The following is a 24,640-nucleotide window of genomic DNA, read 5'->3' as shown; positions in this document are numbered from 1 at the left end:
TGTTAATAGACTACAAGTACCATCAGCCACTGCAGCCAACAGCTTGTAGTTCTCAATGAACTGTGAGGGAGCTGTTGAGCATCCATAGTTCATTCATCGTCCTGCCTGCCCATATCAGAAGTACGGGCAGACAGCTATCCTGAGAGTCAGAAGGACTCTGCTGATCGCGGGGGTGCTATGCTCTGCAGGCTCCTTAGAAAAAAATAAATAAAATAAATGTGCTTTTTTTTTCTAAATGTGAATTTCGCCTTTAATTTGTTTGATAAATGCACCAATATAAAGCAGTTTACATTCACTGCAAGTTTTTCCTGCTTTGCCCATTGTGGTTAGAAAAAAAAAAACACCCCTTTGCCAGTTGGGATTCTGTCTTTGTTTTAATAAGATCATTACTCTCTGGTCTCTTTTCTCTACTACTGCATTACTTGTCTCTGAGCATGCACACAACTAAATATTACTGTAGCATTACATTATGGGGTCTAAAGCTTGCCAAGGCACATAAGCCATATAAGAAAAGTCAGCGGATAATTTGATTATAATATTAAATGCATTAAGAGCAGCCCCCCCTCAGCCCCCCCCCCCTAATGCTTACCTGCACAAACTGTTGGCACTATATAAATCCCGTATAATAATAATAGGGAAGTATAACATGTTTGTTATTTTTATTAAAAATGAGACTTTACAATCACTTTACGCTTACTTTTGCACTTTAAAACAAAGGAGAAAGTGGTTAAAGGAGGTGTTCCCTTTAAATTTCTACAATCGTCAATGAAAATACTGATGAACGATACCTACCTGTCACAAACTTCTGTACATCTGTGGCCCCCTCCAGCTTAATCCTCTGAAGTTCATCCTCCAGTATAAGCTCATCTGAGTCACTGATATATTTTTGTCTGGGTGGCTGAGGCAGAAGATTGTGCTGTAAAGATGAAAAGGGATTCGGTTAGAAGAACCAGCCAGTCATCAGTAAATCCACACCATGTCTGTAGCATGGAGACACAAAAAGGTATTACCATCCATGGTGCAGGGTCCCAGGGTTAAATTTTACCAGCATTCTGGCTCCGTGAATTTGTATGTGGTATCATCTGGCAGCCCAAAAACAAACCAATAAGGTTCAATTGATTCTGTCTAACCTGTGGCCACCTCTATGACTGTGATATAAGACATTAGACCACTACTTCCATTGTTACATGATAATAATCATAATAATATTAATCACAACAAGAACACTCATTTATAAAGAAGATTGTGGACTGTTTGTGAATGTCATATTATTTACAGTATATAATGCATTTAGTGATTATTCCCCCTTTTTATGTATTTTTGATATTGCTTGTTGCACACACAGGAGATTTTGAGGAATATTGTATTTTAGTGATTTGGCACAGTAGGATCAAATTATTGGTGTTTACTTGTGCTGTACTTTGGGGAGTTATACAATGGAATGTAGCAATATTTCCAGGCATTGGGCAAGCAACCTTCCATGTGTGCTTCTAGCTTCATCCCACTCTCCCTGCCTCCTGCAGATCCGGTCTCACACCTGGCTTGGCGCTTGAACAACAGTTCTGGGCACAAAAATTGACTTTTTTTACTTTTTCTTCTGCCGTTGCCAGGGGCAACCTGCCCAGTAACTAATGGCAAAATCCCAGAGGAGCCCCCAAATGTAGCAATATTTCCAGGTATTGGGCCTGAGGTGGGTCTGCCATTGTTACTGGTGACACCTCCAACACATTTGAGTTGTGAACCCAAGTTTGAGAACTGAGTCAATGACCATTCCGGCATCTTTGGTTTGTTTTGTATTTTGGGGATGGGAGAAGGGAATGAGTGGGATACTCCTAAGGCTCAACTAGGTTTGACTGGGACACTATACAGAAATATGCCCGTTGGCGCTGTCCTGACGCCAGCTGAATGCCGACCAGCGCTTTCTGACGCTTAAAGATACTGTGATACTGAACTTGTGCTGGAACCTTGACTTTAACTTGTTTGTTAACTCAGAAGATCCAGGATTGTAGAACACTTGACTCCTGACACTCGATTTAGCTCAAAAGTCACTGAACAGCTCCTTTCAGCCCTTCACTGACCGAGGTAGCTCTTTGTAAATGCTTGCGCTGCTGCAACTCTCACCTCTGTACACTTCACACTGTACACTGACTCTTCAGGGCCCAACAGCTGGCGCCCCTTTTACACTTCAGGGCCCGCTCACTAGGTACCCACTCTAACACTTCAGGGTCCTCAGACTAGGCACCCCCTTTACAGCTAGCTGACTCCTGGATCCCTGGGACCTTCACTGGAGTGGTCCCCTGTACATTAGGCAGACCCCTTGGGGCAGTTCACAGTACTCATGACCTTGGCAGGCTTTCCTGGAACTGAACCCCTCTTCCTCCACTGGTCCTCGGCACACCAGATCCCCTCTGCAGCTCAGCTCACTCTGCAACTCTCAGGCAGACACCCGAGACTTCCGATCCCTCTGACAGGAGGAGAGACAGCCATACTCTCCCTCCTGGGACTCTGCTTCCCGCCAAAGATGCTGGGTCATGCGTTCCCTTCCAACTTATACCCCCTCCCAGAATCCTCTGCGGCAGAATCTGCCTTCTGGGGTAGATACAAGCCTGAATGGGCCACTGATTGGGTTTCCTCCACTGCCCAATGATAATCACAGAGCCAGTGGGGAAACTCCCCCTCTCAGTAACCACACCTGGGAGACATGACAGCCCAGCTGAAATCATGGCCCTGCTGTTAGGCAGCCAAGGCCCACTATACTATTACCTAGCACCTACCTGTAGGGTGCTACAGGATATAAAAAGTCTACAAACCCCTGTTAAAATGTCAGGTTTATGAGATGTAAAAAAATGAGACAAAGATAAATCATTTCAGAACCTTTAAATGTGACCTATAAACTTTACAACTCAATTAAATAAAAAAAAAGGAAATCTTTTAGGGGGAGTTGGGAAATTAAAAAAAAAAAAATATTCAAAAAATGTGGTTGCATAATTGTGCACACCCTCTTATAACTGGGGATGTAGCAGTGTTCATTTACATTCAAACTCATTTGAAACAGTAGTCAGTACACACCTGCCAATATTTAAAAATCCCATTGATTAACCCCAAATAAAGTTTAGCTGTTCTAGTAGGTCTCTTCTGACATTCTCTTAGTCGCATCCAACAGTCCGCAGAGAGCCTCCAAAGTATCAGAGGGAGCTCATTGTAAAAGGCATCAGTCAGGAGAAGGGTACAAAAGAATTTCCAAGGCATTAGATATACCATGGAACACAGTGAAGACAGTTATCAACAAGTGGAGAAAATATGGCAAAACAGTGACATTACCAAGAACTGGATGTCCCTCCAAAACAAATGAAAAGACGAGAAGAAAACTGGTCAGAGAGGCTGCCAAGAGGCCTACAACAACATTAAGGGAGCTGTAGGAATGTCTGGCAAGTACTGGCTGTGTAGTACATGTGACAACAATCTCCCGTATTCTTCATATGTCTGGGCTCAGCCCAGCCAGAGCCCAGACCTGAATCCGATTGAAAATCTGTGGAGTGATCTGAAGAGGGCTGTGCACAGGAGATGCCCTCGTAATCTGACAGATTTGGAGTGTTTTTGCAAAGAGTGGGCAAATATTGCCAAGTCAGGATGTGCCATGCTGATAGACTCATACCCAAAAAGACTGAGTGCTGTAATAAAATCAAAAGGTGCTTCAACAAAGCATTTGTTTAACCAGTTCTGGACCGGAAGATTTGCCCCCCTAATGACCAGGCCATATTTTGCAATTCGGCACTGCATTAATTTAACGGACAATTGAGCGGTCGTGCGACGCTGTACATTTTTGACACTTTTGGGGGGGACCAGTGACACTATAGTAATCAGTGCTAAAAATATGCACTGTTACTGTAATAATGACACTGGCAGGGAAGGGGTTAACTGTGGGGGGGGGGGTGTGTGGCTTCTGAAATGATCATAGAGACCTGTGATCCTATATAGAAGGATCACAGGGGCTCTGTGATCATTCCAGAGAGAGGAACGGTCAGCTGTGTTTACAACAGCTGACCGTTTTTCTCTCTCAGCGTGGAACGATCGTGGGTGTCAGGCGGCAATCGGAGCCGCCTGACCCGTGCATCGGCTTCCCTGATGCCGAGTGGGGCACTCGCCCCATAGCTGCCTGCTTGCGACCGATGTAGACCTACGTCGATTTACGCAGCAGAGCCACATTGCCGCAGTAAATAGGCGACGGCCGGTCAGGAATCGGTTAAGATTTATGCAACCATATTATTTTAGTTTTTTATTTTTACTTCTCTCCACCTAAAAGATTTTGTTGTACAGTTTATAGGTCCCATTCAAGGTGGAAAACATTCTGAAATTATTTATCTTTGTCTCATTTTTTTTACATCACAGAAACCTGACATTTTAACAGGGGTGTGTAGACTATTATTTCCACTGTATAAACACGATAGTAATGTCTGCAATGAAAAACAGAAAACCTATGATCACCCTTGTAATCTCCATATGCTGAATGAGAAAAACATCAGTAACTATATTTCAAACACATGATTTGCACATGACAGGTTACATAGAATGAAAAATGCATAATGTGCAAGATAGGTCTGAGCAACACCAAGAAAGATTTTGAGTTTTTCAAAAGCATTAGACTTCGAAATGTACAATGAATGGATAGGATACAATACACCTAATCAAAATGTTTTCAATGTGGGAGGAGCTTCCCAATGACGTCTGGTGAGGAAATGTGTAGAGGCGGGACTTCTGGTCAATTACATCACAACCGCTGACATCATACTTGGAACGCAAGCTGGCTTCAGAACTCAGGAGGATCAGCAGTGTTTCCAACCCTAAGTTTGGCTGGTCATACCAGGTGCCGGATGAGGCACAAATTTATGTGAGTGCATACTGTACATTTTTAATATTTTTTTTAAATAAACTCATTGCACAGAGATCCATTTTTTTCTTTAACTGTCCCTCTGCCTGAGCAATTAAAAGGGTTAATGTGAATACAGTTTGAGACCTTCCAAAAGTCATGAAAAACTGGAAAGAATGATCTTGGCAAAGTAAAAGGCACATATTGACCTTGTTATAGTTTTTAAAGGGGTCAACTGTAGCTGGTAAGTAAGCACTATTTAAGTGGACACTCTGGACAACAAGATACTAGTGATACCGAATAGCGTGGCACATTGCTGTGGAGCACTGGTTTTGGATCACATATGTTTTGGCATGATTCACGTGCATGGACATTTGAAGAAATTGTACAATTGAAACGTTTATGGTAGTATAAACAAAGTACTTTGTGATATATAGGTGCATCTCAAAAAATTTGAATAAAATCAAAAAGTAAATTTCAGTAATTCAATTCAAAAAGTGAAAACTCTCATATTTTATAAAGATGCGTTACACACAGTGATACATATCCAGCATTTCTTTCTTTTATTTTGATGATTATGGCTTACAGCTAGTGAAAACCCAAAATTCAGTATTTCAGAAAATTAGAATATTACATAAGAGCAAACAAAAAAAAAATAAAAAAAAATGGGATTTTTTACTTACTGTAAAATGCATTTCTCTGAGTCCACCGATGGACATAGCTGCTGCTTTCAATCATAGATGGATGAGTAACAAGCCCCTCCCACTAGGAGTGACCAGGTAGAGCCACAGGCTTTGACATGCCCAGGGGGGCAGGGTCCCTGGGTTATTACCCCTGGCCTCACCGTTGCATCTTCGGTTTAGTTGCAAGCAGTGAATAATAACCAAAACCCAACTATTCAGAGAAAAGAGGGGTGGGAGCTACGTCTGTCGGTGGACTCAGAGAAATGGATTTTACGGTAAGTAAAAAAATCCCATTTTCTCTTTCGTCCACCGACGGACGTAGCTGCTGCTTTAAATCATAGACGGATGGGACGTCCAAAAGCAGTAACCACTGAGGGGTGGGGAAAGAACAAACTTAAAAGAATGCAATTCCCACGGCTAACATAGCCAATTATATAACATGGAGCCCAACATGCAAAAGCTGGGGCTCAATTGTAGCAAAACCATAAAGGAGAAGGAAAAGTAGACTGCTCCTTAAATGGTGGCCTGCAAAACTTTGCAGCCAAAGGACGCATCCGAGGATGCTAACACATCAACTCTGTAAAACTTGGTGATCGTATGTACAGACGACCAATCGGCCGCCTTGCAAACCTGCATCACGGACGCGGGACGCCTGATGGCTGAAAGCCCAAGAGGCACTTAACGCCCACGTAGAGCGAGTCTTGACAGGGAAAGGAAGAACCTTGCCCTTAAGAGAATACGCCTTCACCACCGTCTGTCTGATCCATCGAGAGATGGTCGCCACCTGACCCTTACGGGGTCCATTCGTAATCACGAACAGAGAGTCCGACTTACGAAAGGACTCAGTCTCCAGATACACCCGTATCGCCTGAACCACATCCAAGCAATGCAAGGCAATTTCCTTAGGGTGTGAAGGTTTCGGACAGAGTGACGGAAGCACTATGTCTTCGTTCAGATGGAAGTCTGAAACCACCTTAGGAAGAAACGGTGGATTAGGCCATAACACTACCTTATCCCTGTGTATTACCAGATAAGGATAGCGGCAAGATAGCGCCACTAGTTCAGAATCCCTGCGCGCAGAGGTGATAGCCACCAAAAAGGCAACTTTCTGCGACAAGGCGAACAAGGAAATGTGTCTTATGCTCTCAAAAGGAGATTTCTGAAGAACCAATAGAACCAAATTAGGTCCCAAGGAGGTAGGAGACCTCCTGGGGGGGAGCCAAATGGCGAACCCCCTGAAGAAACGTACGAATCAAAGAGTGTGTAGCCAAAGGGCGTTGGAAGTACACAGCCAAGGCTGAGAACTGACACTTAAGAGTGCCCAACGCCAAACGTTGGTCAACCCCTTTCCGTAAAAAAAAGTCAGGATCCTGCTGATAGCGAAGGATCTAGGATGCAGCTTCAGCGATTCGCACCAAGCAATGTACGCTTTCCACGTACGATGATAAATCTTCAGAGAAGTGGACTTCCTAGCCTTGAGTAAGGAGGGAATCACAGAATCGGACAGACCCCTGTCCTTTAACATCTTGCTCTCAACAGCCAAGCCGTTAAAGCCAGCGACTGTAAAGCAGGATGGAAGATCGGACCCTGGGATAGAAGATCTTCCTGCAGAGGAACTGTCCATGGACCTACGACCTTCAGTCAAATCACGTTGGCGTACCAGGTTCTCTGGGACCAAATCGGGAGCCACCAGAATTACTGGAATCCCCTCCAACTCGACCCTGCGTAGCAGGCGAGATAAAAGTTTCAGCGGAGGAAACGCATAAATTAGCCCGTACTGGCTCCAGGCCACCAGGACGTCTACTGCGTCGGCCAGAGGATCTCTGGACCGAGCCACAAACTTTGAAACTTTCCTGTTTTATCTGGAGGCGAACAGATCCACATCCGGAGTCCCCCACCGGAGACACAGCTGGTGGAACACCTGTGGATGCAGGGACCACTCTCCCTGATCCAGGGTTTGACGACTCAGGTAGTCCGCCTGTCAATTGTCTACGCTGGGAATGTACACGACGGATATGGCTGGGACATAATGCTCTGCCTAGCGCAGGATCTCGGCTACCTCCAGAGCCGCCAGGGCACTCATGGTGCCCCCTTGATGATTGACATATGTCACGGCTGTGACAATGTCGGACTGGACTCTGACAGAACACCCCTTGAGATTGTCCGTCCAGTGGAACAGGCTCAACTCGATTGCTCTTATTTCCAGAACAGAAGCATAGGACTCTTCCAACGCCCAGGTCCCTTGAACATTCAGGGTGCTCAGCACTCCCCCCCAACCGGTTAGACAGGCATCTGTCATCACCACCGTCCAGAACACTGGAAGGAAGGATTTCCCGTGGAGAATATTCGGAGAGCTGAGCCACCAATTCAGGGAGTCCTTGGATCTCCGACTCAAACGAATCAGACTGACCAGGGATAGAGGATCCTTGTCCCATTTGATGAGGATCTCCTGTTGCAAAAGTCTCGTGTGGGCCTGAGCATATGGTCGGGCCTCGAAGGAGGACACCATCATGCCCAGCACTTGCATAGATGACCTGACAGACACCAGGTCGCAAGCCAGCAGCGACAGAAGCGCTTCCCTTACATTCTGTAACTTCACAGGAGGTAGAAATACCTTTGTCAAAGCTGAATCCAGGATCATCCCTAGATGCTCCAGTCTGGTTGTTGGAATCAGGGCAGATTTCTGAAGGTTGAGATTCCAACCGAACTGCTTCAGAGTGTGAATGGTCAACCCCAATTTCCGTTTCAATGTCACAGACGAATACGCTCGGAGAAGATGATCGTCCAGGTACCCCAGTATCGCTATTCCTCTCTGTCGTAGCAGAGCCAGGATAGGGGCCAACACCTTGGTGAAGACCCTGGGAGCAGAGGCGAAACCAAACGGTAACGCCACAAATTGAAAATGGTCCTTGCCCACCGCGAAGCGGAAGAATCGTTGATGACCCTGGCAAATAGGGACATGGAGATAGGCATTCTTGATATCGATCGAGGCCAGAAGGTCCCCCTGATGCAAGAACGCCAACACTGACCACATGGACTCCATGCAAAATTTCTGGACGCGCACAAACCAGTTCAGAGTTTTGAGGTCCAAGATTGGACACAATTTGCCCTCCTTCCGTGGAACGGTAAACAGGTTAGAATAGAACCCTCAAAAGCGTTCCTGATGAGGAACTGGTACAATCACACCTTGTGACAACATATCCCGAATCGCTTCCTGCAGCCCCGCAAGGCGGTTTGGGGACAGCTGAAGATTGGAGGGAAAAAATCTGTCTGGCGGAAGGGAACGAAACTGTATCTTGTACCCGGACTTAATTACCTTGTGGACCCACCTGTCGTGCAACAGTGAGGTCCAAGGATCCAGGAAGAAACGGAGACGTCCCCCCCACCCCTGAAGTGAGTGGGGGCACCCCTTCAGGCAGAAGGGATCTGCCTGGAGGTGCTGGGGGCAGAGAATTTTAGCTTACCAGCCCACAGATTGCCGGATCCTTTTCTGCCCGAAGTCTGTTTGGTTTTCTGCGACACATCGCACGAAAAAGACGCTTCTGGGCTGTAAAGGAAGGACCTCACTTATGCGAGGGAGACTTACCCTTAGTTGAGTGAGGAAGGAGTGTGCTCTTTTCCCTAGTGCGTCTTGATCAAGTCATCCAAGGAGGAACCAAAAAGGCGATCATCCTGAAAGGGAAGATCAGACTTCTAAGAAGATTTTGACGGGTCGGCCGACCAGGACTTTAGCCAGATCGCAAGTCTGATGAGCACACTTACCACTGACCCTCTGGCCGCGAGCGGAAGAGCGTCTAGGTTAGAATCGCATACAAATTGCAGAGTCTGCGATAATTGCTCAGCGAGTTCCAGGTCAGATAATGGTAACGGGGTTATCTTCAGTGCCTCTCTCAGAGACTTTACCCATTCAAACATAGTCTGAGAGACTAGAAAGGCAGTCAGGGCAGGCCTGAGAATAGATCCCACTACCATATACAGGTGTCGGGATAAGACCCCAATACGTCTGTCAACAAGATCAGGGAGAGATGAGGATTCTGCCACCAGTAAAACCGCTTCCTTGTGAATACCGCATATCTGGAGGTCCACCTGAGGGGGGACTGTCCATTTGCGTAAGATCTCTTCCTCAAACGGGTAGCATCCAGCCAAATGTTTGGGAATTGCAAGTGTGCGATTAGGTTGCTGCCATTGTTCCTCCACCAAGGCAGACAAGACTTTGGGACAAGGGAAAAACCTTGGCCAATTTCTTTGCCCTGAGGGATCCAAAGGATACCAAGGCTCCTTACGATTTAGAAATCGCATCCGTGACTTTTAGGGTGTCCCTCACTGAGGATATCAAAGCATCTACCAGCACCTTTTCCTGTGCCAAGGCGGGTGTGGAAACATCCTCTTCCGCGTCAGAAAAGTCTGAATGCGGAGACGCATCCTCCAAAAGGGGGTCTGCGTCGCCGGCGACCATATTGGCGTCAGAATCTGAGATGAGACAGGGGGGGGTGAAGGGCGATTCTTAGTAAATGCTGCCGCAATAACCATTTTTCTGGACATTTCTTGCATCACAGACAATAAAGTCACATCATGAGCATCAGAAGCAGGCCCCAACGATACATCGGGGGTCGCAGACAAACTTGGGTAATCCATGTTTGCCCAGTAAGAATGTAGACAGGGAAACACCGGAACCTACACCGCAAGGGGTTAAACAGAAGCTTCTCCTGAAAACAGGAGCAATGGCCTAAGAGGGAGCAATCCGTGCCCAAATGCCAAATACTAACGCCCCTGAGGCTAAGTGAGGTTACAAAGGCACCACAGGTCCCATCAAGTCCGCAGATACTGGCGTGCACTTCACCTTTAACCACTTCAATACCGGGCACTTTCCCCCCTTCCCGCCAAGGCCAATTTATAGCTTTTAGCGCTGTTGCATTTTGAATGACAATTGCGCGGTCATGCAACACTGTACCTAAACCAAATTTATGTAATTTTTTTCCCACAAATAGAGCTTTCTTTTGGTGATATTTGATCACCGCAAGGTTTTTTTCTTTTTTGCTAAACAAATAATAAAAGACCGAAAAGTTTTTGTTTATGTTATAAAATTTTGTAAATGGATAAGTTTTTCCTGCACTGATGAGCCCGCACCGACAGGGGAAACCACAAATTGATAGCACTTCCGCTTTTTGGATCGTTTTGGCACTATAGCACCTTCAAAGAGTAATGTGGCTGACTGCACATTTCAGCACACAATACTGGGACTTTGGATATATATTTGATCTGAAGGACTTATTTATTTATTTATTTACTTAATAATTTATTTATCACTATTATCAATTCATCATTTTTTCACATATAACACTGTAGCACTTTATTTCTTTTGGAATCTTTTTTAAGGAATATTCACAATATCACTGGTTTTGATATCACTTAATTTTTTTAAATGTTTTTACATATTTTATTTATTTATCACACCCATCGTGGCACAGAGCACAAGAGCACTTTTAAAGTCATATTGTATGCTGTGTATGCCAAAGAGTGTTTTCTATATATTATATGTTTACCATATGGTACACTTTACACCACTAGCACCTTAAAATGTATTCTATATTTATTTATCCATCACAATAATATCATATCATACTAAATATACAGATATCTCATAGACCAGCATATATCAGAAGTAGGGCCCATATCCTTCAATATTAATATTTCACTGATGGGGTGGCACTAATATGCGGCACTGATATGCAGCATTGGTGGGCACTGATGGGCGGCATTGGTGGGCAATAATGGGCACTGGTGGGCAGCACTGATGGGGAGGTCACTGGCGGGCTCCCTGATTGCCATCCCTGGTGGCCATGGTGGGCATCCCTGGTGGCTCTAGTGGCACCCCCCCCCCCAAGGGTCTATGCTGGTAATCAATGTTCTGATTACAAGTGCAGACCCCCCCTGTCAGGAGAGCCGCAGATCGGCTCTCCTCTACTCGTGCCTGTCAGGAAAGAACTGAGGAAAGCCGATCAACGGCACTTCCTATTTACTATGTGACCAGCTGTGATTGGACACAGCTGGTCACATGGTAAAGAGCCTACATCAGTAAGTCTAGAGTAGTTACCACATGGAGAAAACAGCAAGGTTCATCAGCAGCATGGAGAAGAGAAGGTAGAAGCAAAACGCCCCCGCCCATAAGAGCCAGAAGCTCCTGTGCTGTTTCGTCTCCAGCAAAATGGCCACCGGCATTACAGTGATAGGGAGACCCAGGCTGGCTGCTGAGGCCTGTTAAGGCTGCAGACCATGGCAAAATGGCGGCTTCGCGCCGATGAGCACGTGACCTTGGGCCTAGTGGGGCCTACCCTAGTAGCAGGCCCAGGGGCCCTGCCGGGGGTCATCCCAGCGTATGAAACCCTCCTAAGACCAGGGATAGCGTAAGCAGGGGAATCTCCTGAATATTTTCAAAGGGAGGCTTCTGTAGAGCTGAAAGCACCAAGTTGAGATCCCAAGGTGGTATTAGGGGCTGCACTGGTGAAGTCAAATGTTGAACCCCCTGAATAAAAGTACGCACCAGGGAGTGTGTGGCCAAGGGTCATTGAAAGAAGACCACCGAGGTCGACACCTGGCCCTTAATGGTACTTAAGGACAATTTCTGCTCAACCCCCCACGTATGATGGTAGATCTTCCTAGAACAGTGATGATGAACCTTGGCACCCCAGATGTTTTGGAACTATATTTCCCATGATGCTTGACTACACTGAAGTGCATGAGCATCATGGGAGATGTAGTTCTAAAACATCTGGGGTGCCAAGGTTTGCCATCACTGTCCTAGAAGTAGACTTCCTAGCCCTCAGTAGTGTAGGAATCACTGACCTAGAGAAACCTCTATCCATCGGCACCTGGCTTTCAACAGCCAAGCTGTCAAAGACAGCGACTGTAAAGCAGGATGAATGATTGGCCCTTGGGACAGCAGATCCTCCCTAAGAGTTAGTCTGCAAGGGGGATCCGCGACCAGCCACACCAGGTCAATGTACCAAGACCGGCGAGGCCAATCAAGGGCCACTAGAATGACCAGAATTCCTTCTGCCTCGATCCTTCGCAAGAGTCTTGGCAGAAGCTTGAGAGGAGGGATGCCGTAAATCAGACGATACTGGCCCCAGGGGGCCCCCAGCAAGTCTGTAGTGTCTGCTAGCGGATTCCATGACCGTGCCACAAACCTGAGCACCTTCCTATTTAGCCGAGATGCCAACAGATCCACCTCGGGGGTGCCCCACCAGAGACACAGCTGATGAAACCCCTCCAGATGACGGGACCACTCCCCTTGGTCCAACGCCTGTCAATTGAGATAATCAGCCTGAAAATGTTCCACCCCTGGAATGTGTACAGCAAAGAGGGCCGGAACGAAATGTTCTGCCCACCGAAGAATGGCCGCTACCTCCAGAGCTGCCAATACACTTCTTGTTCCACTACATTGTTCCAGTACATTGAACGGGACTCTGGACTCTTCCAGTGTCCAAACTCCCTGAGCGGAGTTACGACCAAGGACGCCCCCCCCCCCCCCCCCCGGACAGATAAGGAAAAAAAACAGGAGAAAAAATAAATTATCTAAAATTAAAAAAATTTCCAGGACCTGAGATCCCAGCAAGGAACTAGTTCCTTACTCCTGATTAGACAGAAAAAAAACTGAGTACCTATAGCAGAGAGGGGGAGTATACCTCCTGGGACTGCCCATAGGGATAGTCAAGTTATTTTACTGCCTAGTGTCCTACTCCTGTAGTGGGCAGTATAACCCAATGGTCAAAAGATCAGGAGTTGTGTCCATCAATGAACGAAAGTAAAAAAAAAAAAAGGATATTTAATACAGAAATGTTGGCTTATTGAAAATGATGTCCATGTACAGTATAGTATGCACTCAGTACTTGGTCAGGGCTCCATGAGTTATTGCATTAATGTGGTGTGGCATGGAGGCAATCAGCCTGTGGCACTGTTGAGGTGTTATGGAAGCCCAGGTTGCTTTTATAGCAGCCTTCAGCTCGTCTGCATTGTTGGGTCTGGTGTCTCATCTTCCTCTTGACAATACCCCACAGATTTTCTATGGGGTTTAGGTCAGGCAAGTTTGCTGGCCAATCAAGCACATTGATACCATGATCACGAAACAAGGTATTGGTACTTTTGGCAGTGTTGGCAGGTGCCAAGTCCCACTGGAAAATTAAATTAGCATCTCCATAAAGCTGGTCAGCAGGGGGAAGCATGAAGTTCTCTAGAATTTCCTGGTAGAGGGCTGCGCTAGCTTTGGACTTGATAAAACACAGTGGTTCAACACCAGCAGGAACCGGCCGAGATTCTAACCATGTATGGGAAGGCTGAATGTACCTAAGTTGATCGATCAATCAACAACTAATTAGCACTTTGTAGGTATTTAGCACATTTAGGTAGCTCTGCTTTTTTTTCTTTTTTGTTTTGGTTATTATAGTGCTCTTTTGGGGAGCACATAAAGTGGCTTCTGGGTTTGTAGTGGAAGGATATTTAGGCACAAAGCGCAGGTACCACCAGAATATTTAGTAATGTGGAAGAAGGTATTTTAAAAAAATTTAAAAAAGAGGGACTTGCATGCCTTTGGTCACAATGTGTTGCACTTCTGGCTGTATGAGGAATAGTATAACAGCAGATGACCCGCCAGCATCACTCTTTTACCAGTGGTGAACTGCAAACAGCATCTGCAGTGCGTCTCTAAGAAAATTAGCACTGGATTGCCAGTAACTGGAAAAGAGTCACCTGGTCTGATGAATGCACCACAAGGATGGTGTGGAAACGCCTACAAGGCACACTGAAATGCAACAGAATAAAGAGCCCACCTAATAACTCGGGTAGCTTTATTATGCACTGAAGGGTGCTCACATTTAACATTGGGGAGCTTTAGGGGCAACTGCCACAATCTATGCCCACTGTCCTCAGGGCCTATGCCAGTCCAACACAATTAAAAATGATTTGCAGCTTTCCTTCTATTGAAGTCCTAGTATAGACTTTCCAGAGTTTGGCTATGTGCACAGCGATTATGTGCATGTATATTTTTATATATCCAACTAGTTGGACCTTTGAGCCAGGAGATATGCCCCGAAAGCTGTTGCAAGTGCACTAATACAATCACCTTATATACTGCACAACTAGAAGAACTAGTGCATGTTCTTGAGTCATGGTCTGCAATTTTGCCTCAAAAAGCCTGGAGTAAAGTATAAGAAACAGCTTATTTTTCTACAGAAACCCTGTTGTTGTTCAGTCTTTGAGTCCTGCAGAAAACCCCAAATACGAATCGGCACTACTCATGACTCTATATGGAAGAAAAAAAAATGCATGCGTTTTCAGAGCTAAATCAAATAAAATTTTCTAACTTCTCCACAGGAATGTCTAGTTACTTCTACAAATAGTAACAGAGACGATGTATATGCTTTTTATTAAGAACTTGGAACATTATATGCCATACAGTTGGAGAGCTGTGACTGACATCCTCTGGAAGATAAAGGAATTGCATGAAAACAAAAAAGAAAAAAAAAAAAAAGGCAGGCTAAAGCTAGCCATAGGGAGAAAACAGGCGCCACACTGAGTGCAGTATGTCAGGATCATATGTTTAATAGACACAGTGAACAGGTACTCACAAGCGGTGTAATAAAAACAACATGGCAGTATTGCAAAGTGAAATGATGATCCCAATGTCCGGATTCAGGATGGCACAAGCGGTCTCGAAGCCCTGGGCAGTAGCGAATGGAGGATCGATACTTCCCATACACTAGGGACACAGCACCGGCCGTTCTGACGTCACTTCCGGGATGCGTACTGGCGCCGGCGACGCGTTGTCGGAGCATGCGCTCCTTCCTCAGGCCGATAAAGCGCCATTTTGGACAAGGGCTTAAATGGGCAGAGCGGCAGAGCCAGCTGGGTCCTAAAGGTGCCATAATTCTTGCTCAAAAGAAACCCTCTATAACGCTGGACTGGGGCTAGGTGCATTAGGAACATACAACCAAAGCAGTAGTCAACAAAAATGCAATGATCAACATTGGTCAGATTACACTTACATAAGAATATATTTAAATTAATTCAGAAAAAAATTCAGAAAAAAATTAATTCAGAAAAAAATTTAAAAAAAAAAAAAAAAAAATTCATTTAAATTAATTCAGAAAAAAATTAAAAAAAAAAAAAAAAAAAAAAAAAAACATATATATAAAATTATATCGCTATTCATTTTATAAAAACCACCATATTTAAAACCACCGAAAATATCTGAAAATTATCTAAAAAATTGTTTAAAAAATTGTTAAAAAGCCATCAGCCAATATGACCATCCACTGATATATCCCATTAAATTATTCTGACTCCATATGTGGCTATTAGGAAAGGGACTATCAAAAAGGAGTGTTATAAATATACAAGAGTATTATGGATAAGATGAAGGGGCATATCTTTCAGATGTCTAATCCAAAAAAATATATTTTTATATATTTTTATTTATCCAATTGGATAGGGTCAAATGAGAGAATTGGTCTCAACTTCCTCATTCAAACCCCCCGGCACTAAAGTATCCAGGGTATAAATCCAGTAGGCCTCTCTTTGACATCGTCTCTTAAAACGTTCTGCTGACGATAAAGTAGCAGGTATAGACTCAATAATCCACACCCTGAGGCCGACCGACAGGTGTTCATGGTGCAGCAGGAAGTGGCGTGGGACACTGTGCTTGTCATCACCAGCCTCCACAAACCTGCGATGTTCACCGAATCTCTTCCTCAGGGTGCGGATTGTCCTTCCTACATAAAAGAGCCCACATGGGCATGTAAGGCAATAAACAACAAATTCAGTGGAACAGTTGTAGAACTGTGTCAATGAATACGTTTTTCCCTTTACCTGAAACATTTTTTGTCCATGGGTGACATGTTTACAAGTCAAACAACTTCTTACGGCATTGGAACATCCCAATAAGTGGGATCAAGCAAGGTCTCTCTAAAGATGATATAAGAGGATACTTCAACTTGCTGGGTGCCCCCATGCTCTTGATGTTCCTAGCTCTTCTATAAGTAACCTTTGGTTTGGGGGGTAAATTCTCCCTCAGATTGGGGTCCTCCAGTAGAATTGGCCAATGTTTGACCAGAATTTTCTCAATTTTTTTAAACTTAGTGTGAAATTGAGTCACAAATCTGGGGATGGCAACCTCTACGTCAGATTTTTCCTTTTTAATACTTTCATGGCCAGCCAGATAGATGTTATGGGCATGGTTCAGAAGGGTTTCCGGAAAGGCCTTATCAGTAAATTTTTTCTTTAGTTGGGCACTCTGTTCTAAGTAGTCATTATTATTGGTGCAGTTTCTCCTCAATCTGCAGAACTGGCTCTTGGGGATGTTGTTTATCCACCTTGGGTGGTGGCAACTCATAAAATGTAGGAATGAGTTTCCCGCTGTGGGCTTCGTGTAATTTTTTGCTTCTATCCTTCCTTCACGATGGTATAAGAGTAAATCTAAAAAGGCCAGCTCTGCAGAATGGTGAACTGAAGTAAAGGATAAATTAAACACATTGCTATTACAGTGACTGACAAATTCAAGTAGTAGGGACTCAGAGCCATCCCAGACGACAATAATGTCGTCTATATATCTACCGTAAAAGACAACGTGAGAGGCATACGGATTGTTTTTCCAAATGTGTTTGTCCTCCCACATCCCCATGGTTAGATTGGCATAGCTGGGGGCAAAATTAGCCCCCATAGCAGTGCCATTTATTTGTACATAAAAGTCTCCATCGAACAAAAAATAGTTGTGGGTAAGGCAAAATCTGGTTGCCTCCACAATGAACCGAGCTTGAGACGAGTTGATGGTAGGATGATCCATAAGGGACTGGGTGACTGCTTGTAGGCCTACAGAGTGTGGAATGGACGTATAAAGAGAATCCACATCAAGGGAAACCCACATATATGTGGATTCCCAACTATACGGTGCCAATTGGATTGAAACTCTTAGAGGAGTTGTATATTAGTGACGATGATGAGGATTTGGCGTTCTTTACTCAACATCCTTCTACATCTCCACCAGTCCAGCACACTAACTTTCGTGCAAAATCAACATTTAACCCTGTGCATTCCAAAGGCCAATACATACAGACGTTTTACCAGGTGGTCTTCTCTGAGCTAAAGAAGATGTGTACCCACACCAATCCCTGTAGTAAGTCCCTCTCTTTTAACCACAATTTAAGCCATGCTGAGAGACAGGCCTTAACCGATTTATCCAAAAATCATAATCTGATCATTAAAACTGCAGATAAGGGAGGGGGGATAGTCATCCAGGACAGAGTTGACTATTTGAGAGAAGCCCAGCGTTTACTGGCGGATACTACCACATATCGCAAATTGCCGGCTGACCCCCAACCTAGTTATATCCTTGAAGCCATAGGACTTATTACACAAGCTAAGGAAGAAGGTATTATCAATAAGTCAGAATATTCCTTTTTCCACAGGGATTTCTATTCTACACCGTACTTTTATCACATTCCAAAAGTACATAAGAATCTACAGAATCCGCCCGGCAGGCCGATAGTTGCAGCAATGGACAGCGTCACCAACCCTTTTTCCCAATATGTAGATCAGTTTCTGCAGCCTTTGGCTCAGAATCTTCCATCGTATATTCGGGATGGGGTCCATTTGTTGGAGCTATTGGCACCGTATAGTTGGGAATCCACATATATGTGGGTTTCCCTTGATGTGGATTCTCTTTATACGTCCATTCCACACTCTGTAGGCCTACAAGCAGTCACCCAGTCCCTTATGGATCATCCTACCATCAACTCGTCTCAAGCTCGGTTCCAGACTTGTATAAAGTACTCGAAATTTCTACTTGAGTAAAAGTACAAGTGCTCGATCAAAAAATTACTTGAGTAGAAGTGGAAGTGCTCGCAGAAAAAGTTACTTAAGTAGAAGTACTAAAGTATTCAACATTTTTTTTACTTAAGTATTGCAAGTAGTTTTTTCAAAAAATTTGCTACTTAAGTACTTAAAGTAAAAAGTACCAGTAGTTTTGAAAAAAAATTTCTACTCAAGTACTGAAAGTAGAAGTACAAGTACTGTGTTATGTAGTTATTAAAGAAAGAAGTCAAAAGTATGAACATCTTATTGTTTTTATTATTTCAAATGATTTATTCAAATGATTAACCGGTGTTTGTTAGTAGTTTCTTGATGCACTTTAAGCGCTGTAGCACCATTTATTTGTTTGATTCATATTTTCTTTTTATTGGAAAGATTTGGTATAGCAGCTTTTATTATACACAGCCTTTATTTTCGAATGCGCTGATTTACAAATGACATTATACACATTTTTTTGAGCTTTATGCAACCTGCCATCTACTGTTCTGGCAGTGGTAATTTTTTTAAAAGTAACGAGTAACTATGCAGCACAAAAAAAAAATACTTGATTAGAAGTATCGAAATCATCGAAAAAATGTAGTGAAGTAAAAGTAGAAGTAGGAGAAAAAAATTCTACTCTAGGAAAGTATAGATACCGCATTTCGGTACTTAAGTACAGTACTTAAGTAGTTCTACTTCGTTACTATACATCTCTGCTCGGTTCATTGTGGAGGCAACCAGATTTTGCCTTACCCACAACTATTTTTTGTTCGATGGAGACTTTTATGTACAAATAAATGGCACTGCTATGGGGGCTAATTTTGCCCCCAGCTATGCCAATCTAACCATGGGGATGTGGGAGGACAAACACATTTGGAAAAACAATCCGTATGCCTCTCACGTTGTCTTTTACGGTAGATATATAGACGACATTATTGTCGTCTGGGATGGCTCTGAGTCCCTACTACTTGAATTTGTCAGTCACTGTAATAGCAATGTGTTTAATTTATCCTTTACTTCAGTTCACCATTCTGCAGAGCTGGCCTTTTTAGATTTACTCTTATACCATCGTGAAGGAAGGATAGAAGCAAAAAATTACACGAAGCCCACAGCGGGAAACTCCTTCCTACATTTTAAGAGTTGCCACCACCCAAGGTGGATAAACAACATCCCCAAGAGCCAGTTCTGCAGATTGAGGAGAAACTGCACCAATAATAATGACTACTTAGAACAGAGTGCCCAACTAAAGAAAAAATTTACTGATAAGGCCTTTCCGGAAACCCTTCTGAACCATGCCCATAACATCTATCTGGCCGGCCATGAAAGTATTAAAAAGGAAAAATCTGACGTAGAGGTTGCCATCCCCAGATTTGTGACTCAATTTCACACTAAGTTTAAAAAAATGGAGAAAATTCGGGTCAAACATTGGCCAATTCTACTGGAGGACCCCAATCTGAGGGAGAATTTACCCCCCAAACCAAAGGTTACTTATAGAAGAGCTAGGAACATCAAGAGCATGGTGGCACCCAGCAAGTTGAAGTATCCTCTTATATCATCTTTAGAGAGACCTTGCTTGATCCCACTTATTGGGATGTTCCAATGCCGTAAGAAGTTGTGTTTGACTTGTAAACATGTCACCCATGGACAAAAAATGTTTCAGGTAAAGGGAAAAACGTATTCATTGACACAGTTCTACAACTGTTCCACTGAATTTGTTGTTTATTGCCTTACATGCCCATGTGGGCTCTTTTATGTAGGAAGGACAATCCGCACCCTGAGGAAGAGATTCGGTGAACATCGCAGGTTTGTGGAGGCTGGTGATGACAAGCACAGTGTCCCATGCCACTTCCTGCTGCACCATGAACACCTGTCGGTCGGCCTCAGGGTGTGGATTATTGAGTCTATACCTGCTACTTTATCGTCAGCAGAACGTTTTAAGAGACTATGTCAAAGAGAGGCCTACTGGATTTATACCCTGGATACTTTAGTGCCGGGGGGTTTGAATGAGGAAGTTGAGACCAATTCTCTCATTTGACCCTATCCAATTGGATAAATAAAAATATATAAAAATATATTTTTTTGGATTAGACATCTGAAAGATATGCCCCTTCATCTTATCCATAATACTCTTGTATATTTATAACACTCCTTTTTGATAGTCCCTTTCCTAATAGCCACATATGGAGTCAGAATAATTTAATGGGATATATCAGTGGATGGTCATATTGGCTGATGGCTTTTTAACAATTTTTTAGATAATTTTCAGATATTTTCGGTGGTTTTAAATATGGTGGTTTTTATAAAATGAATAGCGTTATAAAATGAATAGCGATATAATTTTATATATATGTTTTTTTTTTTTTGTTTTTTTTTTAATTTTTTTCTGAATTAATTTTTTTCTGAATTTTTTTCTGAATTAATTTAAATATATTCTTATGTAAGTGTAATCTGACCAATGTTGATCATTGCATTTTTGTTGACTACTGCTTTGGTTGTATGTTCCTAATGCACCTAGCCCCAGTCCAGCGTTATAGAGGGTTTCTTTTGAGCAAGAATTATGGCACCTTTAGGACCCAGCTGGCTCTGCCGCTCTGCCCATTTAAGCCCTTGTCCAAAATGGCGCTTTATCGGCCTGAGGAAGGAGCGCATGCTCCGACAACGCGTCGCCGGCGCCAGTACGCATCCCGGAAGTGACGTCAGAACGGCCGGTGCTGTGTCCCTAGTGTATGGGAAGTATCGATCCTCCATTCGCTACTGCCCAGGGCTTCGAGACCGCTTGTGCCATCCTGAATCCGGACATTGGGATCATCATTTCACTTTGCAATACTGCCATGTTGTTTTTATTACACCGCTTGTGAGTACCTGTTCACTGTGTCTATTAAACATATGATCCTGACATACTGCACTCAGTGTGGCGCCTGTTTTCTCCCTGCAGCTCATCACAAGTCCCTTCTACTTGCTTGCAGAGCAGCCTGCGGAGTGTGGTACACGGAGACGTATGTAGATGGACTTTTCTTATGGACTTTTTCTATTTATATCATAAAGCTATTGTGCTCAGTGGACTAGTACATGTTTGTCATTGGAGCTTGTAGAAGTTTTTTGGACACACATCTCCCTAGTTGTGCGCCAGGTCCACCCCCCCTTTTTAAAGCTAGCCATACACTGCTAAAAAAAAAAAAGGTTCACTTTTTGTAACATGTTACACCCATATTCAGGGTGTAACATGTTACAGATGCACTGACCCGTTCCCCCAATCCCCCTGTTTTGACAGCTAGCAGAGGATCTTTTACCCCCTGCTAGCTGTCACAATCTGCAAAAAATGCGGCCAAGCGGGGCTCCGCCCGCCAGGCTTTGTCATTCATTTACAGTGTTCTGTGAATGGGGATTGTAGTTTTTAATGAACTACCACATGGCTGTTGAGCACTGTGGTAGTTCATAAAGTCTTCCTGCCACAGCGTAACTGCCTGGCTGTATCGGAGCCAGACAGATACACAGACAGTCTGCAGGACCGTGGCATTACACCCACGATCTGCTGATCAAGGGTGCAATACTTTACAGGTCTATTACAGAAAAAACAAATGCATATTTTTTTTATGTGTAAAAACATATGCATTTATATTTGTTTTATAAAGGTGAACTTCTCCTTTATATTTAGGTGGATAGGCCAAAATTAGAATTAAATGCAGTATTCATTTTGACGTCAAATTTTGATTTGGTATTAGTCATAGTCTTTATTAAAATGCCATTTTAGTTTTAGTCGTATTTTAGTCATCTGAATTGATTTAGTTTTATTTAGGTCGACTAAAATCTCCAGGACATTTTAGTTAACTAAAATCTAGAGGGTTTAGGTAAATTGTAATGCACTATTTAAGCATTTCTCTAGAATTTCCAAACATTATATACTCCTGGAGTAAAAATCGAATGATGCGTTATTTATGGTATTAAGGTTAAAACATGCACTACAGACACCGATTTAGCCGCTGTGATATAGAACTTTATAAATAAAACAAACAAAAATATTGCTTTTTGACCAACAGAAGTGCAAAAAACAAAAAAAAAAAAAAAAAAACTGTAAAACTCTTTTGGCTCTGATGCCATTGCACATATTACTTAAAATATATTACCAACATTAAATATTAGGGAAAAAAAAAAAGAAAATGGGATCTTTGACTTACTGTAAAATCCATTTCTCTGATGTTCATTGATGGACACAGCTCCTGATCTTCATAACCACTGGATTATGCTGCCCCCTACAGGAGTAGGACAATAGTGAGAAAAAGAATCTGACAATGCCTATGGGCAGTCCTAGAGGGTATACTACCTCTCTCTGCTATAGGTAATCAGTTTTATTACAAGCAGTGCCAGAAGAATTACAACTCTCCCGAGGGGTGGGTGCTGTGTCCGTCAGAGAACATCAGAGAAATGGATTTCACGGTACGTCAAAAATCACATTTTCTCTTTCGTTCATTGATGGACACAGCTTCTGATCTTCATAACCACTGGGACGTCCCAAAGCAGTGTTAAACATGAGGGGTGGGAACAGCAAAAAATTCCCAAGGTTACATAGTAGCCAACCAGGCAACAGGAGCTCAACCAAAACAACTGGAGCCCACCTGAAAAAAAAAACAATACACCCTCAAAGAGGATCAAGTCCTCTAAACAGCAGCCTGCGAAACCTTGCGGCCAAACAAAGCATCCACAGATGCCAACACATCCACTTTATAGAACTTTGTGAACGTTTGCAACGACGACCAGGTGGCCGCCTTGCAAACCTGCGTCACTGACACCTGATGACGGAAGGCCCAGGAGGCACAAAGCGCACGAGTAGAGTGTATCTTGACAGGGAAAGGAGGAACCTGACCCCTGATGGAATAGGCCTGATAACCTTCTGTCTGATCCATCTGGAAATGGTCGCAGAGGAAGCAGGCAACTCTTTCTGAGGCCCATCTGTGAGCACAAATAGAGAGTCTGACTTCCTGAAATACTCCGTAGCTGCCAGGTTCACCCTAATTGCCCGGACCACATCCAAGGCATGCAAGGCAATTTCCTCAGATGTTTTGGCTTGTGACACAGGGAAGGCAAAGCAATGTCTTCATTCAAATGAAAAACAGAGACAACCTCTGGGAGGAACGATGGACAGGGGCAAAGAACCACCTTATCTCTGTGAATCACTAAGGTGAACAACAGGATAACGCCGCCAGTTCCGACACCCTATGCACAGAGATGATAGCCACCAAAAAAGCCACCTTCTGAGACAGTGTAAGCAAGGGAATCTCCTGAAGACTCCCAAAGGCTTTTTGAGGACTGAAAGCACCAAATTGAGGTCCCAAGTTAGTTAGTAGAAATGGAGACTACACTGGAGGAACCAAATGTTGGACACCATGAAGAAAGGTACGCACCATTTGGGTACAGAGTAGCATGACTCAGTAATTGTTATTCAAAGTGCTAGAGCACTGAAAGCTGAAAATTGGTGTGGGAAGGAAGGGGGTGAAAGAGCCAGGTATTGAGGTGGTTAACTACTGCATATTGTGTGTGTATATATATATATATATATATATATATATATATATATATATATTCCTTCCACCTATATAAAATCCACACAGCATGTAAATGTGTTGAAGGGTGTCCCTTTGTAGAAACAGAAAGCATTGTATGAAGTGGGAGAACGCTTGTACCTCTTCACTGATCTCCCTTAAAATTGATGGTTGGAGTTCCATAGATTTGAACAGTGTCCCCACCACGCAGCATCTCTCTGCTCCCTGCAGCTCACACAACTTCCGCACAGTTATGTCATCACCTGCAAACAAACAAATAAGCACGGTCACTGCACAGCACTGGGTTATAGGTCTTAACCAGAAAGAAGACTGCATGTAAATAAGAAGTGGATTAATGTCCATTAACATTTAATTTCTGAGTCCATAATTATTTAAAATTAATGTAGGAGTATGATACATTTATTAAAGTTTATGAAGCAAAATCAGTTATAGGAAAATTCTGTTTTTGCCATCAAATTTATTTTGTAATTTATAACTATTAAAAAAATAAAAGTCCATTTAAATCTACAAGCCACAATCTTTTAAAAAAAATCTAAAATCGATGACAGCTCAGACAGCTAACTTTACCTGTAGACAAACCTATCCAGCACCAGCCCTTGTCACCATGTCACCAGAGTGGAAGGCTAACAGTGATACTGTATATAAACTTGCATGAAAAGAAAGCCAGCATTTATTTCTGCCAGTGGGCATGA

General features: G+C 43.4%; 1 protein-coding gene across 1 annotated transcript in view; it reads right to left on the bottom strand.

Annotated features, from left to right (window-relative positions):
- The window catches only part of POLD2 (DNA polymerase delta 2, accessory subunit), a 53,056-nt gene that overhangs the window by 13,358 nt on the left and 15,058 nt on the right, over positions 1 to 24,640 (bottom strand). The window contains exons 3-4 of the mRNA XM_082253396.1: positions 24,069 to 24,190; positions 793 to 916 (exon numbers count right to left, since the gene is read on the bottom strand). Of these exons, the coding sequence (XP_082109522.1) occupies positions 793 to 916; positions 24,069 to 24,190 (246 nt within the window). The remainder of the gene's footprint in view (positions 1 to 792; positions 917 to 24,068; positions 24,191 to 24,640) is intronic.

Source organism: Pelophylax lessonae (assembly GCF_965119305.1).
Source record: "Pelophylax lessonae genome assembly, chromosome: 4".
NCBI lineage: Eukaryota > Metazoa > Chordata > Amphibia > Anura > Ranidae > Pelophylax > Pelophylax lessonae.
Note: the sequence above shows the minus strand (reverse complement) of the source record. Positions and strands in the feature narration are given on the sequence as shown.